Source organism: Ambystoma mexicanum, chromosome 6p, assembly GCF_040938575.1.
Source record: "Ambystoma mexicanum isolate Mex_15411 chromosome 6p, UKY_AmexF1_1, whole genome shotgun sequence".
Lineage (NCBI taxonomy): Eukaryota > Metazoa > Chordata > Amphibia > Caudata > Ambystomatidae > Ambystoma > Ambystoma mexicanum.
The window spans coordinates 60,214,580-60,230,767 of record NC_090935.1 but is presented as its reverse complement, the minus strand read 5'-3'; the positions used below and the strand labels follow the sequence as shown (position 1 = coordinate 60,230,767).

General features: G+C 45.7%; 1 protein-coding gene across 1 annotated transcript in view; it reads left to right on the top strand.

The window, feature by feature from the left end:
- The window catches only part of LOC138511207 (long-chain-fatty-acid--CoA ligase ACSBG2-like), a 655,074-nt gene extending 640,435 nt beyond the window's left edge, over positions 1–14,639 (top strand). Inside the window, exon 13 of the mRNA XM_069626736.1 lies at positions 14,357–14,639. Coding sequence (XP_069482837.1) covers positions 14,357–14,433 — 77 coding nt within the window. The 3' untranslated portion in view covers positions 14,434–14,639. The remainder of the gene's footprint in view (positions 1–14,356) is intronic.
- The last annotated feature ends 1,549 nt before the right edge of the window (positions 14,640–16,188 follow it).

The following is a 16,188-nucleotide window of genomic DNA, read 5'->3' as shown; positions in this document are numbered from 1 at the left end:
CGAGAAACGCAAATAAGCTCTTGAGGGAGGGGGGATTTGGGGAGCAGTAACGTGCGTTAATTGATGTTCACGAGTCTGTTGTAAATAATGCTGCAAGTTTGGTTTGTATTGTTTATTTGTTTTCAAAAGAAAAATTAAAAAAAAAAAAAAACTGATACAGTGCAGAGGTTCCCCAAAGGGAGAAGATCTCCTGAAGGACCTCCTGAGCTAGTTCCCACTCGTGGGAGACTGTGCTCTGCCTGCTCAGAGCACCCGCCGCTGTGTTCTCCTCTCCAGCCAGGTGAACCGCTGATAGGGAGATCCCTTCTTGAATAGCCCAGTACCAGAGCTGCATTGCCTCTCGGCACAGAGGTAGTGAACCTACACCTCCTCTCTTGTTGAGGTAGTGCATGGCCACGGTGTTGTCCGTCATTATCAGGAGACTCTTTCCCATATCAAGGGCAGGAAAGACTTCAGCGCTAATCTGATTGCTCTCAGCTCCAAAAGACTGATGTGTAGTTTGGAATCTGATGGAGACCAACTACCGCTGATGGTCAGATCCCCGTTATCTGCGGCCATGGTTGCCAAAAGGGTTATCCCTTCAGAATATTCTTCTCGCAGGCCCCCCCCAGAATATCCCGTGAGACTCTGGTTAGAATCTGAAGTCGGTCCGCCATCCTTCCTGAGAATTGGGACCACTGTGTTCTTAGAGCCCATTGAAGGGATCTCATTCTCAGGTGGGTCTCCGGCACCAGAAATATGCAGGATGCCATGAGGTCGAGCAACTTCAAAAATCAAAGGCGGGAAGACTCTGGGCACTCTGAAATTTTGTTACCGTCTGAATAATGTCTTGAGCCCTCACCTCGGGCGGTGAGCTCTTTCCCAAGGATCTATCTAGCACAGCTTCAGTGTATTGGAGCTTTTGGGAATGTGTCATATGGGAATTCTTGTAAATGAGGGAGAAGCCCAGTCTGTGAAGAAAGTGGCAGGTAACGCTGAGATGATCCAGGACTTGTTCGGGAGAACGCGCCTGGATCAGCCAATCATCTAGGTAGGGGTAGAGGTTAATCCCCCTCTCCTGACAGTCGCTGCTACCACTGACAACAGTTTGGTGAAAACCCTTGGGCGGAGTCAACTGCGAACCTCAGGTATTTCCTGTGCTTGAGATGGATTGCAACATGAAAGTAAGCATCCTGAACATCCAATGATACCCACCAGTCCTGGAGTTGGAGGCCCTGAAGGATCTGAGAAAGAGTGGCCATCTTGAATTTGTCTTTCCTGAGGAACTTGTTCAAGTATCTCAAGTTCAAGATGGGTCTCAGGCCTCCGTCCTTTTTGGGAATCAAACAAATACAGAGCATACCAACCCTTGTTCCTCTCCGCTACAGGCACCGGTTCTATAGCGCCTCTCTCTAGCAGGGTTAAAATGTCCTACACAAGGAGCGGATCTATAATCTTCAAAGAGTATTTCCCTGGTGGATTGTTCTAGGGCTTCTTTAGAAAAGGAAGGCAGTAACAGTGGGCTATTGTTTATAGAGCCCAAGCATCGGAAGTAATGTATCACCATTCTTCCAGATGCTGAAACAGCCTGCCCCCGACTGGCGAGTTGCGACTCAAGCAATCGGAGTGATTTTGAAGCGGCTGTTGCAGCGGCCGATGGTGAAGAGGCTACTGTTTGCGCTGACTTGGCACCTCTACCTCGTCCCCCACAAGGACATTTTCTTTGGCCTCTTTGACTGGCCATTCCTCTCGCTCTTCCAAATGAGGAGTAGTAGCAAAAAGATCTACCCCTCCAAGGTTGTCCACTAGCACGAAAAGGCAGAGGTTGCCTAACAGCAGAGCCTAAAGACTTGGCTGCCGCCTTTGAGGTCTGCAACTACTAAATCCTCTCGTCTAAAGTCTACCCTGCACATCAAGTGCAAAACCAGACTTTCGCAACCACGCAAATCTACACATCACTGTGCTGGTAGCCATGGACCTGATGATGCTATCTGCAGAATCCAATCCAGGCTGAAGGGGCTCACACATGGCTTCCTTGCCGTCCTTAACTATAGCCAGGAAGCTGTCCCTTTCCTCCACTCTGGAATATGCTCTGCCGCCATAAAAAAGCACTCCCACAGAGTGTATGAAAATTTGCAAAGGCACAAGTGGAGTTGACAGATTTTAATGCCATGCTCCTTGCAGAAAATACCTTTTTCACCCATCCATCTACGTGCTTATCATCCCTATCAAGAGGGATGGTAGGGTACGCTGCCTGTTTTGAGGTAGCCATAGGTGCCTGGACCGCCAGACTCTCGGGAGTGGGGTGTTTGGACAAGCAGCTAGGGTCGCTACTGGAGGTGCATTATTATTTTTTTGTAAGATTTTTGTCAACTGCCAGATTAGCTTCCAGAGTTTCCCAATTCCTGGCCACCCTTTCTGAAGTGCTTCCTCGTCTTTTTGTCTGACGGTTCATCAGGAGGTGCAGTTTTGCTGTTACCTTTGGTCCTAGAACCTAAGACAAACCAGGCAGTCAAGTTTGCTAATTGTGCTTTTAAAGTGGTATTACATTGACAATATTGTTGCTTGTACTTAGTTATTCTTTCTTTTAGTTCTAATGGTCATAATCCATCAATTACCATTACTTCTTTGGGTCAATTTGTATTGACATCATTGCGACTTGGTCCTCCTATATAAACATTTAGAATTAGCCATAATGTTGTAGGATTTCCATTCCTATTCCCATAGTTCTCTAAACATTCTTATAGGTAATGGATAGCCTATGCTATATGGCATATATAGTAGGAATATGTTCCCTGTTTTTCTCCAGTTTTTGAGCATCTACTTCCTCGCAGTACAATTGCTGCTTGTTAACTGAAGTGCCTGTCTTTTATTGTGCGTAATGACGCGGTCGTGTACGTGTGTGCGATAACGTCATACGTCATGCGTACATAGCCGCCATCTTGTTTTGGGAAACTTTTGTTATAGGAATCTATAGCGTCGCTTTTTTTATAATATCACAATTTTGTCTGAAAGATTGCAAATTTCTGCTTTTTATGGGGAGGAAAGTAGTTTTCCCGGTTTGTCCTAATGTATTTTAGCTCTTCAATTATTATTGTCATTTAGATATTGTGGCAAAAATGTTAGGAGTGACTAATATGCTAAAACTATTCTTATGAGTATTTCTAACTTTAAATTGAGTCTGAGGCTGAATATCTGTTCTACATGATGGGTAATTTTGCTTAGATGAGGAGCAAATATTGAAATTTTAGGAGTAAGCACTCTAAGAGGAGCAAGTATTTAAAATTGAGGAGGAAGCATTGTTAATTTTACTATATTGAATGAATAAAATGTAATTGGAGGCACAACAATATCGGATTCTGAAGTTTCTTTTTTTCATTAATTTCAAAGTCCTGGTCAGCCTCAGGACAACATAATCCGACATTGCAGCCGGAGGAGCAAATATTGAAATTTGAGGCGAGGAGCAAGTATCCTTAATCATATTATATTGAATGGATACAATTCAATTGGAGAGCAACAAATATACAAACATAATGGCACATTGAATGGATAAAATATAATTGAGAAAATAAATATCCACAATTGAGGCGCAAGTATCGAAATTTGAGGAGAGGAGCAAATATTGAAATTTGAGGAGTAAACACTCCAAGAGGAGCAAGTATTTAAAATTGAGGAGGAAGCATTGTTATTTATACTATAGTGAATTAATAAAATTCAATTGGAGGCGCAACAAAATCGGATTCTGAAGTTTCATTTTTTCATTAATTTCGAAGTCCTGGTCAGCCTCCGGACAAAAGAATCCGACATTGCAGCTGGAGGAGCAAGTATTGAAATTTGAGGAGAGGAGCAAGTATTGTAATTTGAGGAGCAAGCACTCTAAGAGGAGCAAGTATTTGAAATTGAGGAGGAAGCATCTTTAATCACATTATATTGAATGACAAAATTCAATTGAAGAGCAACAAATATACAAACATAATGGCACATTGAATGAATAAAATTCAATTGGAGGCGCAGCAAAATCGGATTCTGAAGTTTCTTTTTTTCACACATTTGGTGTACCGTACTGAAGTCTAAAGGGGCATCCTCCTCATCTGAACGCTCTTCCTCCTCAAATATGGAAGTCAGAGACTTGAATAATCCTTTTTCTGGGAGAGGAGTATACAACTTCTCTGGTGTAGAACCCAGAGTCTTTGACAGTGTTGAAGTCGCTGACTTTGTCTTAGCCAGTGCCTTTTTCTGAGGAACACTAGGCATCAATGACTGAGCTGGCAAAAGGGGCAAAGCTAGCGTCGACAATCTTTGGCTTTGATGGCGACACCGGCGTCGATGGCCTAATAGGGGTCGAGGATCCGATGGGCGTCATAGGCACCAACAGCGTCAAGGACTTTGAAGGCAGCGAAGACCACGATCTCTCCTCATGTCTCAAGTGGTCCTTCGATTTCTTATCTGATCAAGGCGAGGACTCTCGATGGGGATCAAACCGTTTACCCTGGCTTGCAGCTTCCGTATAAGGCTCGGTCAGAGTACTACCCTGTTTCTCAAAGGTTTCAGCATTTCCACATGGAAAGCTTCCCATTTTGCAGGTGTAGACTTTTTGGACAGGCATGCCATCCTCACGGGCGAACCGTCCGACGAAGACGTTGGTGAAGATGACCGGCAGTGCCTTTTCCTCGGCCTCTTTGAAGATGAGGAGTGGCAGGAACACCACCTAGACCTAGATCGCTTGGCCTTCGTCTCTCGATTCATCGGTCAAAGGGCTAGCAGGACAGGATTTAGGGGGTTTGGAAACCTTTCATACCTGGAGCTTCCCCTTTCGTTCCCGCAAGGACTTTCCCGTTATGGACTGACACTTGAAACATGCCGCTGTATCGTGGCCCTCTCCAAGGCACCACAGGCAGATTCGATGTGGGTCGGTTATGGACATCTTCGATCCGCAGTCCTTACATTTTTTGAGACCGAGGAGTCGACGGTGTAGATGACAATGACATATCGAGTATTCGAAAACCACACCGAAATATACAAGTATGAGGCATGCCGAGTCTCTCACAAAGCAAATGCGTATGCGGAAAAACAGAACTGAGGCTAACCGGCCCTGTGCGTGCTATATATAACCTCCGATGACGTCACCCTCGACAGAGGCCTTCGAGGGACATGAACTCGATGCCATCGACACAGGGCACTCTCTGCAGAAAAAGTTTTCCGAAGCAGCTGAAGCTAGACATTACATGTCAAAGATGAAGAATACGTTGGAGGACACAATCCATTTGAAAGGAACTTTATTTTGTTTTGTATATCAGGCCCTCCGAAACAAGAGACTTTGATGGAAAAGAGACTTGAGCAGAGAAGACCCTGATGCTGGAACTGCCATTGTATCCTCGTGCCACAAACGCCAGAGTGTGCTCTTTGCTCAGAGTGATCTGCTTTTGGGAAAGGGAGGCCATCGGCCCAAGTATCCCGATTATCATTTTGTGACTACACCCCCATACTATTTGCAACTAGTAGTAAAGATTGGCAATATGTTTTTAGTATAGGCCCTTTCTATTTGACAAGACTCCACTAGGACTGCATTCTTTATTATTTGATGGTCATAGCTTGCTCCCATTTTAGGTTTAGATAGGCGTTTATCACACCTCTTTGAAAGTTCAATAAACACTCTTGAACTGTGGTCACTTGTGTCTGTCTTACTTTGATACCATGCCTTTGTTACAGTTGTAAGAGATGAGATTTCCCTGTTTTACACTAGGCTGGGCCTTGCAGCTTGTTGTGCCCCTTCTAGTTGGAGGTGTTTAAACTTCTGGAAATAGAATTGGCTGTATCTCCTCTGCTGGGTGGTGTTGGTGATCTTACTCCGGGAGAGTGCAAATTGGCAGGCCTGGGTCTTCTGCTGGCCATACCGAGAATAGTGATGACTTGGATCAGAGGCCCGCTACCCACATCTGACAAAAAGCTGCAGGATATTGCTGTTTGCAACCTTAAGTAAGAACATACTCCCTTCTCCATCCTCTAGACCTAAGGATAATTGGTGCCTATATCACTTCTTGATTGATTTTTATTTTGGGAATTTATAACACACTTGAAACAGAAAAAAACGTATAATGGCATAGATGACATTTTCTGAAAACGGATATCCAGAATTGCAATAATACCAACATTCCACCCAAGAGGACACGCAGCTGCGACGGGCCCAGAATAGCTCAACTTTATTTAAACAAAAACGTTTTCAGGGCTTTACGGAACTGACACTGGGAGTCCAGAGTCCTAGTTTCCCTGGGTAAACTGTTCCAGAGTCTAGGTCCGAACACTGAGCATCTTCTATCCCATCTAGACACAAATGTAGATGAGGGGATAACTAACAGAGCTTGGTCCCTTGAACGTAAACTTCTTCAGCTCAAAGAGGCCGCCTATCGATAGTCAGCTCTATTCAATGGTGCCTGTATTGCTTCTTCAGCTAAGTGGCGCCCTATCTATCGACAGTCCGCTCTACTTAAGGTAAAGTTACTGGATGCCACTATCCCCTCCCATAGAAATGTTTAGTCAAGTCACTCTAGGGCCGTTGTACTGCCTTAATGTTGAACACTGCACCTTGCTAACTACATGACCACCACGACTTATATTTTTGTTGTTATCTGCATTGATTTTTTATGTCAATATTTGTAAACAGAAGCCGGTGTTTCTTATCTTATTGTTGAACCCTCTATTGTTTTTCTTTTGCCTCCATGTTATATCACTTATCAGACTGTATGATGTTCTCTAAGGTTAAATTAAAATACTTTGTTTTGTTTTAAATTGTTGCAAGAGGCGCTGTTTTACAGCTAGAATTAAGCCATTACCTTTCAGAACACTGCTTATAAATGACATTGGCATCCCCTTAAAAGCACAGAGCTAGCTCAAAGAGATTCTGCGAGAGGAATAGGGGAAGGTGTTTTAGGCGAGAAGGTGAGTGTAGTGGGTATGAATGGCCATAGGGACTGGCATAGCTTTGGGTGGGTAACGGTAGGGTAAACATCCAAGTAACACCCACAAGCTGTGCGTCTCTCCTCACATCCCTTCTCTCACATATCTTCACTTTCCCTGCCAGTAGTTTTAGCTGATAAGCAGCGATAACAGCCAACATTAAAAAGGTACCCCCTGTATCTCTCAGGGGTAATAGGAAACTCGTATTCACACAAACCTAACCAATCTAATTGCCTCGGAGACACGCCAAAAGCCTCATGTGTGTCCACATATTTTTCTGAAAGAGAATACAGAACTCTACTAACAGGATTATTCCCAAATAAAAATAATGTCTCTCCTGCATCCCAACTCACTATTCCTCAATAGGAGAAAAGATCAAAGGAAAATGTGTGCACTTACCTAAGACAGTTTCAGGTTATCGTTGCTGGCGATCTCTGTAAACAAGCATTGGCAAAGCCAATAGGTTTAGCATTATATGTATATTTTGTCTTTGTCTTGTGGTGCAGGAATTCAGATAAACACATTGTGCCTTCCACAATCCCTACTGGAAGGGAGGTGAGTGGATGGGATGCAGAAGCGCCATCTCCTCCATGTGCCCTTCCACCATACCGGTCTAACCTCCAAATGTTTCCCGGAGACTCAGGAATTTTAACCATTTCTCCGGGTCTCTGGGAAAGACCCTGGAATCTCAGGAATTATGGTACGGGACAGCGTTGACCAATTGCTTTTTTTTTGTTTTGTTATGCTTGCAGGACTGCGCCGCCGCAGTCTCCCTGCCCGAGTGTGGCTTTATCTCTGCAGGACTGTAACGTTTCCAGCACATTGGCAAAAAGAATGCAGGTGAAGCAAAATAACACGCATTTATTTTGCTTCACCTTTTTTATTCTTTCTTGCCGACTTTCAATGCAAATGCACGTTTCATTTGCTTTAGTTCTTTTTGCCCAGGTTAGGGTGGACTCAGCCCCATTGAACCACAGCCATCAGGTTTGCAGGCTGGACAACTCACCACTGCACTACATAACCTAATGAAAAACGACTAAGGTGAAAAGTCCAATTTCGGTACTGCAAAATTCAGGGAAAACCTTTGTATTGGTTCTGGAGTTTAAATGTGCACATTTTAATGTGTTGATTTCATGGAAGGCGAATGCAGTTTGATTGGTTGTGAAAGAACAAGTTACTTCTTACCTGGTAACGTTCTTTCGATTGGATGTTCCTCCAACATATTCCTCATCTTAGATGTATTCCATCCAGCTTTGCTGCTCTTCGGAATTTTTTTCGGCAGAGGGCTCCGATGTCGTCGAGTCGATGGTCCCTCAAAGGCCTACGTCGAGGGTGACGTCATCGGGTGTATAAGTAGCACCCGCGGCGCCCGTTGACCTCAGTTCTGTTTTTCCCCTCTTTTTTATCTGTGATCTTGTACTGTTTTTGTAGATTGTGCCGGCAGACAGGTATCAGCGAGATTTGAGATGGCAATAACCCGGAAAAAATCTACAGAGGGGTGGGTTGGGAGGGCGATGAGGAATACGTTGGAGGAACATCCAATCGAAAGAATGTTACCAGGTAAGAAGTAACTTGTTCTTCTTGTGGATTGTGTCCTCCAACGTATTCCTCATTTTAGATAGGCTCCCAAAGCAGTATTTTGCATAGTTGCTCTGGAAGAGGGTTCAGGTTTTTTTTTTTTTTTTAACTGCCCTTAGTTGGCAGAGTAAAGCACTGTTTTTTCAAAAGTTAGCTCCCTAGACTGGGAAGCATCCAGGTTATAGAATTTTGAAAAGGTGTGAAGCGAAGACCAAACAACCTTATAGGGACACCTCTTTGAAGGGCTGTGGAAGAGGCGATGCCTCTGGTGGAATGAGCTTTTAACCCTTCAGGTGGGTCTTTTTGTGCTAGGCTGTAGCATTCTGAAATGCAAAGCACGATCCAGCGCAAAATTGTTTGTTGTGTTACTGATTGACCCAGCTTTCTTCCAGTGTAGCCTATAAACTACTGGTTGTCCACTCGAAGTCTAGAAAGCCTACAGATGTAAAAGCTTAAAGCTCTTTTTGGGTCCGGTCTGTGTAGTCTTTCTTCCTCCTTAGAAGGATGAGGTGGAAGATAGAATGAGGGTAAAACAATGTTCTGATTTAAATGAAAATCAGATATTACCTTCGGTAAAAATGATGGTTTAACCCTCAACACAACCCTGTCCTTATGGAACACAGTATAGGGTGGCCCAGAAGATGCTGCCTGCAATTCGCTCACTCTTCTTGCTGATGTTAGAGCAACTAAAAATGCTGTTTTCCATGTTAACAATCTTAATGGACACGTGTGCATAGGCTCAAAAGGGGCACACATTAAGAATTTAAATACCAAATTTAGATCCCAAATCGGTACTTGAAATGGGTGAGGAGGAAACGCATTAGTGAGACCTTTTATGCATTGTGTTATCAAAGGAATTATGAAGTATGAGCATTCTTCCGATAAGCGCTTGAAGATGGAAAGCACCGCAAGGTAACCTTTTATTGTTCCAATATTCAGACGTCTATGTGCTAGGGTCAGAAGGAAAGAGTACTTCCGGAATAGAACATAGAAAAGGATCGACATTCTTTTCCCTGCACCAGTTGCAAAACGTATTCCAACGGCAACGGTACAGAGACTTAGTTGCTGGCCTTCTTGCCGAAATCAACACCTCCATAACATCCTCTGGAAGGTTCCAATCCCTGCATCTCAGCCTTTCGGATAACAAGCATGAAGGTTGAGTGTTCTGACCTCTGGGTGGAGAACCTGACCTTCCATTTGAGAGAGAAGGTTCTCTCTCTGAGGAAGACGTACTGGAGGACAGATGGACATGTCTAGAAGGTCCTGATACCACGTTCTCCTGGCCCAATCTGGGGCAATCAGGATCATGCGGTTCCCGAAGCGTCTCAGCCTCCTGATGACTTGAGGAATGACGGGAATCGGGAGGGAACGAGTACAATAGTGGGAAATTCCACTCCACCACAAACGCCTCCTCTCGGGGGAAATTCCCTTGAGCAATACCTTTCGCATTTTCGGTTGATTCCAGTTGCAAACAGGTATACTTGAGGGGTTCCCCAAAGGGCGAAGATCTCTTGAATGACTTCCTGAGCCAGGTCCCATTCGTGGGACACCGTGCTGTGCCTGCTCAGAGCCTCTGCCGTCATATTCTCTTCCCCGGCTAGATGAATTGCTGTTAAAGAGATTCCCTCCTGAATCACCCAATACCAGAGCTGCATTGCCTCTCTGCACAGGGGTAGTGACCCCACGCCTTCTATTTTGTTTAGGTAGTGCATGGCCACTGTGTTGTCCGTTATTATCAGGACATTCTTTCTCCTGACGGATGGCAGGAAGGCCTTCAGCGCTAGTCTGATTGCCCTCAGCTCTAAAAGGTTGATATGTAGTTTGGACTCCGATGGAGACCAACGACCGCCGATTGTCAAATCGTTGGCATGAGCTCCCCACCCCAGGAGTGAGGCGTCCGTCACTACTGTGATCTCCGGCCATGGTTGCCAAAGGGGTTCTCCTTTTAGAATGTTCTCTGTATAGGTCCACCATAAAAAGGTCTTGTCTGACCTTGTTCGGAATCTGAAGAAGATCTGTCATTTGACCCGAGAACTGGGACCACTGAGTCTTTAGGGCCCATTGAAGGGATCTCATCCTCAAGCGTGATTCTGGCACCAGAAAAATGCAGGATGCCATGAGGCCGAGCAACCTTAAAAAGTCGTAAGCCTGGAGATTTTGGGCATTTTGGAATTTGGAAACCACCTGAAGAATGTCTTGAGCCCTCGACTTGGGAGGCGAGCTCTTTCCCAAGGACGTGTCTAATACAGCTCCTATGTACTGAAGCTGTTGGGAAGGTGTCATCTGTGTCTTCTTGAAATTGAGGGAGAAGCCCAGTTTGTGGAGGAAGTGGTAGGTGACTTTCAGATGACCCAGTGCTTGCTCGGCAGAGCACACTCTGATCAGCCAATCGTCCAGGTAGGGGTAGACATGAATCCCCCCTCTCCTGAGGTGCGCTGCCACCACTACCATTAACTTGGTGAAGACCCTCAGGCGGAGGTCAACCCGAATGGCAGGACTCGAAACTGATAGTGTGAGTTGCCAACTACGAACCTCAGGTATTTTCTGTGCTTGAGATGAATCAGCACATGAAAATAACCATCCTGGAGGTCCAATGACACCAACCAGTCCTGGAGTTGAAGGGCCTGAAGGATCTGAGAAAGGGTAACCATCTTTAACTTGTCCTTCCTGAGGAACATGTTCAAGTTTCTTAAATCCAAGATGGGTCTCAGTCCTCCGTCCTTTTTGGGGATCAAAAAATACGGGGAGTACCAACCCGCTGCAGGTACTGGTTCTATAGCACCTTTCTCCAGCAGGGTTAGAACTTCCTGCTGTAGAAGCGGGTTTGAAAGTTTCAACGGGTGTCTCCCTGGTGGGTTGCTTTGAGGTTGTTTTAGAAAAGGAAGGCAATAGCCTTGGGCCATTCTTGCAGATGCTGCGACAGCCTGCCTCCCACAGGTGCTTTGTGGTGCAAGTCCCCAAAGTGGTTTTGTGGCGGATGTTGCAGCTGCTGACGGCAAAGAGGCTGCAGCTGGAGCTGGCTTAGCACGTTTTCCTCCTCCACCACGAGTGGCCTTTCTTTGGCCCCTTTGACTGGCCATTCCTCTCGTCTTCCTGTATGAGGTGTAATAACGATAGGATCGTCCCCTCCATGATTGCCTTTGCGCACGAAAAGACTGAGGTTGCATAATAGCAGCTCCTAAAGATTTGGCCACTGCTTTTGAGGTATGTAACCTCTCAAGGCTCTCATCAGCCTTGTTGCCAAAAAGGTGAGACCCATCAAAAGGCATGTTCAGGAGACGGTTCTGTACATCCGGTGCAAAACCCAACTTCCGTAACCACGCAAACCTGCGCATTACCGTGCTAGTGCCCATGGACCTGCTTACACTATCCGCAGTGTCCAATCCAGATTGAAGGGATTCCTGCATGGCCTCCTTTCCATCTCTAACGATGGCTAAGAAACCTTCCCTTTCTTCCCCTTCTGGTATGTGCTCCTCCGCCATTGCGATGCACTCCCACAGAGTGTACGATAATTTTGCCAAGGCACATGTGGAGTTGGCACATTTTAATGCCATGCTCCCGGCTGAAAATACCTTCCGTGCCCAACCATCTACACGCTTATCGTCCCTGTCTGGAGGGATAGACGGGTACGCACATTTGTTGGAAGCTGTGGCTGCCTGCATGACCAAACTCTCGGGAGTTGGATGTTTTGACAGATAGCCGGGGTCACTACTGGCTAGGCGGTATTTTGATGTTGGGGATTTATTCACAGGAGGAATAGAATCCGGAGTTTCCCGATTCTTAAACACCCCGTTTTGTAAGGCTACATGCAAAGGTAAAATTGGGTCTTCAGTGGGACCATGATCCAATATGTCAGTCAAATCGTCCTTAGCGAATTGGGCGGTTGGTTTAGCCCATCCCAAGTAGTCTACCACCTTGGTCATTAATTGACGATACGATGGACTGGCATGCTCTCCTGGATCTGGTTTACCAAAATCACTCTCAGGAGAAGTATCAATGCCACTTGCATTGTGCAAAGACTCCACCAAATCCCTCATTCTGCTTTCCTCTGAGATCAAGCATTCTGGGACATTTGGGGTGCCATACTCCAATCCAAAAGGTACATTTTCCTCCTCAGGATCTCTCCTGTTCCTCAAAAATTGAGGTCAAGAATTGAAAAACTCCTTTCTAGGGAGAGGCTTGAAAACCTTCTCTGGGAGAGGAGGAGGAAGAGGTGTAGTACCAGGCTCTGAAGGAATTACATGTTTTTTAACTTTTTCCTTCTTTTCTGGCTGCCCTGGCTTGGTTGTAGCCTTTGGTGGCGAGGGTTTCGGCGTCGACGTCGATAAAGGCGTTGACGGTGTCGATGACATCGTGGTCGTCGACAGGGTCTGCTTCGAGGTGTGAAAGGTCTCGGACGGCGTCGGTGACCTCGAGCGGTCGACTCGACTGTTTTTCACTCTGCGTCCTGGAAGGTTCCCTATCCTTCCTTTTACAATCACCCGGGCTCGAGGGCGCGCGAGTATCGGAGCGATGACGCTCCCGGCCGGCTTCCGAAGAAGGCGCGGACCGAGGCTTTGCTTTCTCAAACACCTCCATCATTTTGACCCCAAATGCTTCCCACCCTTCGGAAGGCAAATGTTTTGTGGGGCATTTCATTTTCGGAGACTCGTCTGACGACGAGGTGGAGGGAGATCTACGGCGTCGTTTCTTCGACTTTTTTGACGAAGACGACGAGCGATGAGAATCGCTTCGAGATCTGGATATATGCCTTTCGCGTCGAGGAGAGTTTTCCCCATGGGGTCTCGACTCGACGCTAGAGGCTTTCCGATCCTTCCGACCTACCTGTAGCTTTCCTCTCCTTTCTCGCAAGGCCTTTCCGTCATCGCCTGACACTCGAACAGGCCTCCATGTCGTGGCCTTCCCCGAGACACCACAAACACTTGCGGTGCGGGTCCGTGATTGACATTTTTGAGCTGCACGACTTGCATTTCTTAAAACCCGATCTCGGGGTCGTGGTCGGCGTCGAGGACATAATTACTTCTCGTAATATTATATTTCCTGACAGAACTCGAGGCGCGCCGAATGTCCGAAGCAAGGTACTGCGGAAATACGGAACTGAGGCCAACGGGCGCCGCGCGTGCTACTTATACACCCGATGACGTCACCCTCGACGGAGGCCTTCGAGGGACCATCGACTCGACGACATCGACGCATGGCGCCCTCTGCCGAAAAAATTTCCCAAGAGCAGCAAAGCTGGATGGAATACATCTAAGATGAGGAATACGTTGGAGGACACAATCCACTCGAAAAGCAATTTAATGAAATATGCACATTTCAATATGAACTAGAACTTTCTGAAGTCACGCCACATTACAAGAGTTTACCTTTTTGACATGTGGGCGGAGTCATGTGAAAATGGGCAGCGTTTTGTGTGACTGTGAGAGGGGCATAAATCTTAGAAATTTCGATTTTCAAATGTAGGCAGGTATGCCTTCCACCTTCCCCCACTAACCCTGCACCTCTGTTAGTCCCTGCATAGGCGGATGTACAAAAGACTGCGTTTGCCAGTAACAGGCATACAAGGAGCTCTGTGGTTCATACATCGCTTATTGCTGTGCAGTAATGTCTCCGCTCCCATCTCCTAGGCCTATGCTTGCCACAACTATGGAGGAAAGGGGCCTAAGGACTAGAAGTACAGTCCTCACAATGAGGAGGAACCTTCACAAAGAACATTGGCTAATTGCCTTATTGGCTGACTTGTTGAATGGCAATAACTCATTCCCTTTCCCTTGCTCTAGGTGTCGCTGTATCTGAATAACAAGACTTTCCTCTGTCTCCACTTTTCTCTTTCCCCTTGCCTCAGGCCCCACGTTGAAGCTGAAGCGTCCTGTGGTCCTGAGTATGTACGAGAAGGTCATCGACGGATTCTACGTGTCCTGATCGCCCGTTCCTTCCACAGAATTGAAGAAGGTTTCATCGTCCATAGACTTGATAGTACTAGTCTGTTGCTGCTAGTCTTGATGCATGGTAGTCTGTTGATCATTTATTTTTGTTTGCCAAGATCAACCTTTTTCCGAGAAGTGGATTTACGTACTGCAATTTGATATGTATGTTATAGTGCCAAATTAAAAACAAGATATTTTAAATCGTGCCGTTTTGTAGTGCTTCGTTAACAAACAACTAAAGAAATGTGGCTGCCAAAGTTCCAGAAATAAGTGTCAATATTACTATCATTATTAGGACATAAGCAAACTCAAAGAAAAAAAGGAAATGAACACAAACTTTGAAGGGAAGGCAGGTCTATACACACCCACCATCCACATTTTGCCCAAAGCTGGGTAATCCCACCATGCCCTGAAAACAATGGAAAGAAGAATTCAATAGGCATTTGAAAGGCATTAATGGGACACAATTTCGGCGAGAACAGCAATAGTTCTTTTTTTTTTTTTACTCTAAAGAGTTCAGAGGATACCATCCGCCCTTATAACTCAAGTGACCCTTTCATCAGATAAAGAACCCATCTCCTGTGCTTGCAAAAGAAGATATTGTTTATAAGGATCCCAAATGTCTCTAGGTTTAGCCTTCATGTGCACAACATGTGCCATACTCCATTTCCATTTCGTTGCAGTACAGAATTTCCTCCTTCCATTGTTCTATCTTTTTTTAAAATTGGTTATTTAAAATGTGCTTAATATCCAGAGGTTTCTAAGGGCAGACCCGGGGGTCAACATATGTTGCTCGGCGTCGTCTTACTTCCAAGGTGAGCGCGTTGACCTTGAGCTATCCTCCCTTATCTTAGGTCGCGGTTTCCTACCCCACATTATTGCCACCCTTCGTTTAGCTAACAGCAGGAGCCCAGCCAGCCTCTGAAATTCTACCCGCTAGCCACTGTGTATACCCCAGTAAGGCCACTGTTGGTGCAGAATCTACCGGTTCCCCAATAATAACACTGCTTCTAGCGGAAACCTCCTCCCAGAATTGCAACACAGGGGGCAACTCCATGTCACATGTAAAAAGTCCACAGGCGAAGCCGTACACTGAGCACACATCCAGTGTTTCCGGAAAGAAACGTATACAGAGTACAGCAATAGTTGGGCACTGTTTGGAGAGGGCTACAGGTCTGTCACAACCTAAGCCAAGGCCAATGTCATTATGGAATGGCATAACTTTTATACGGGGGAACAACTACCTGGTGAATCCATTGAGTAGTTTGTAATGGCACTTAGGACTCTTGTGGCTTCTTGCAAGGTTGGAAAGAGGAGTTCATCTGGGCCTAGTGGTAAAGCCATTCAAACAACCTACACATCAGGGAATGCCACTGGCAGGACTCGCAACCCACTGCGATGGCCACAACATCCTGTGTCACATATTGTAGCCACACTCCTTGCCTGATATTTTACCCTCAATGGCATATACAGGACTCCTTTGCTTCCTTTGCACTTTATTAACCAAATCTAAATAATGCAAGAACTTAAAGAAAATTCGAGATTGCAATATAAAACTGAGGGCTAAGAAAAAAGTTGCAATAATCTTGGCGAAGGATCATGACCAGCGTAGTAATGTAGAGGAACTGTGCACTCAAGACAGTCTACTTGCTATAGATGACATCTACAAAAACATTGACAACCTTCAAAGACCTGAGTGCCCATTTGGGGCAGATTTGGTGTTTTTGGGCCTCATGGAGGATTTAGGTTC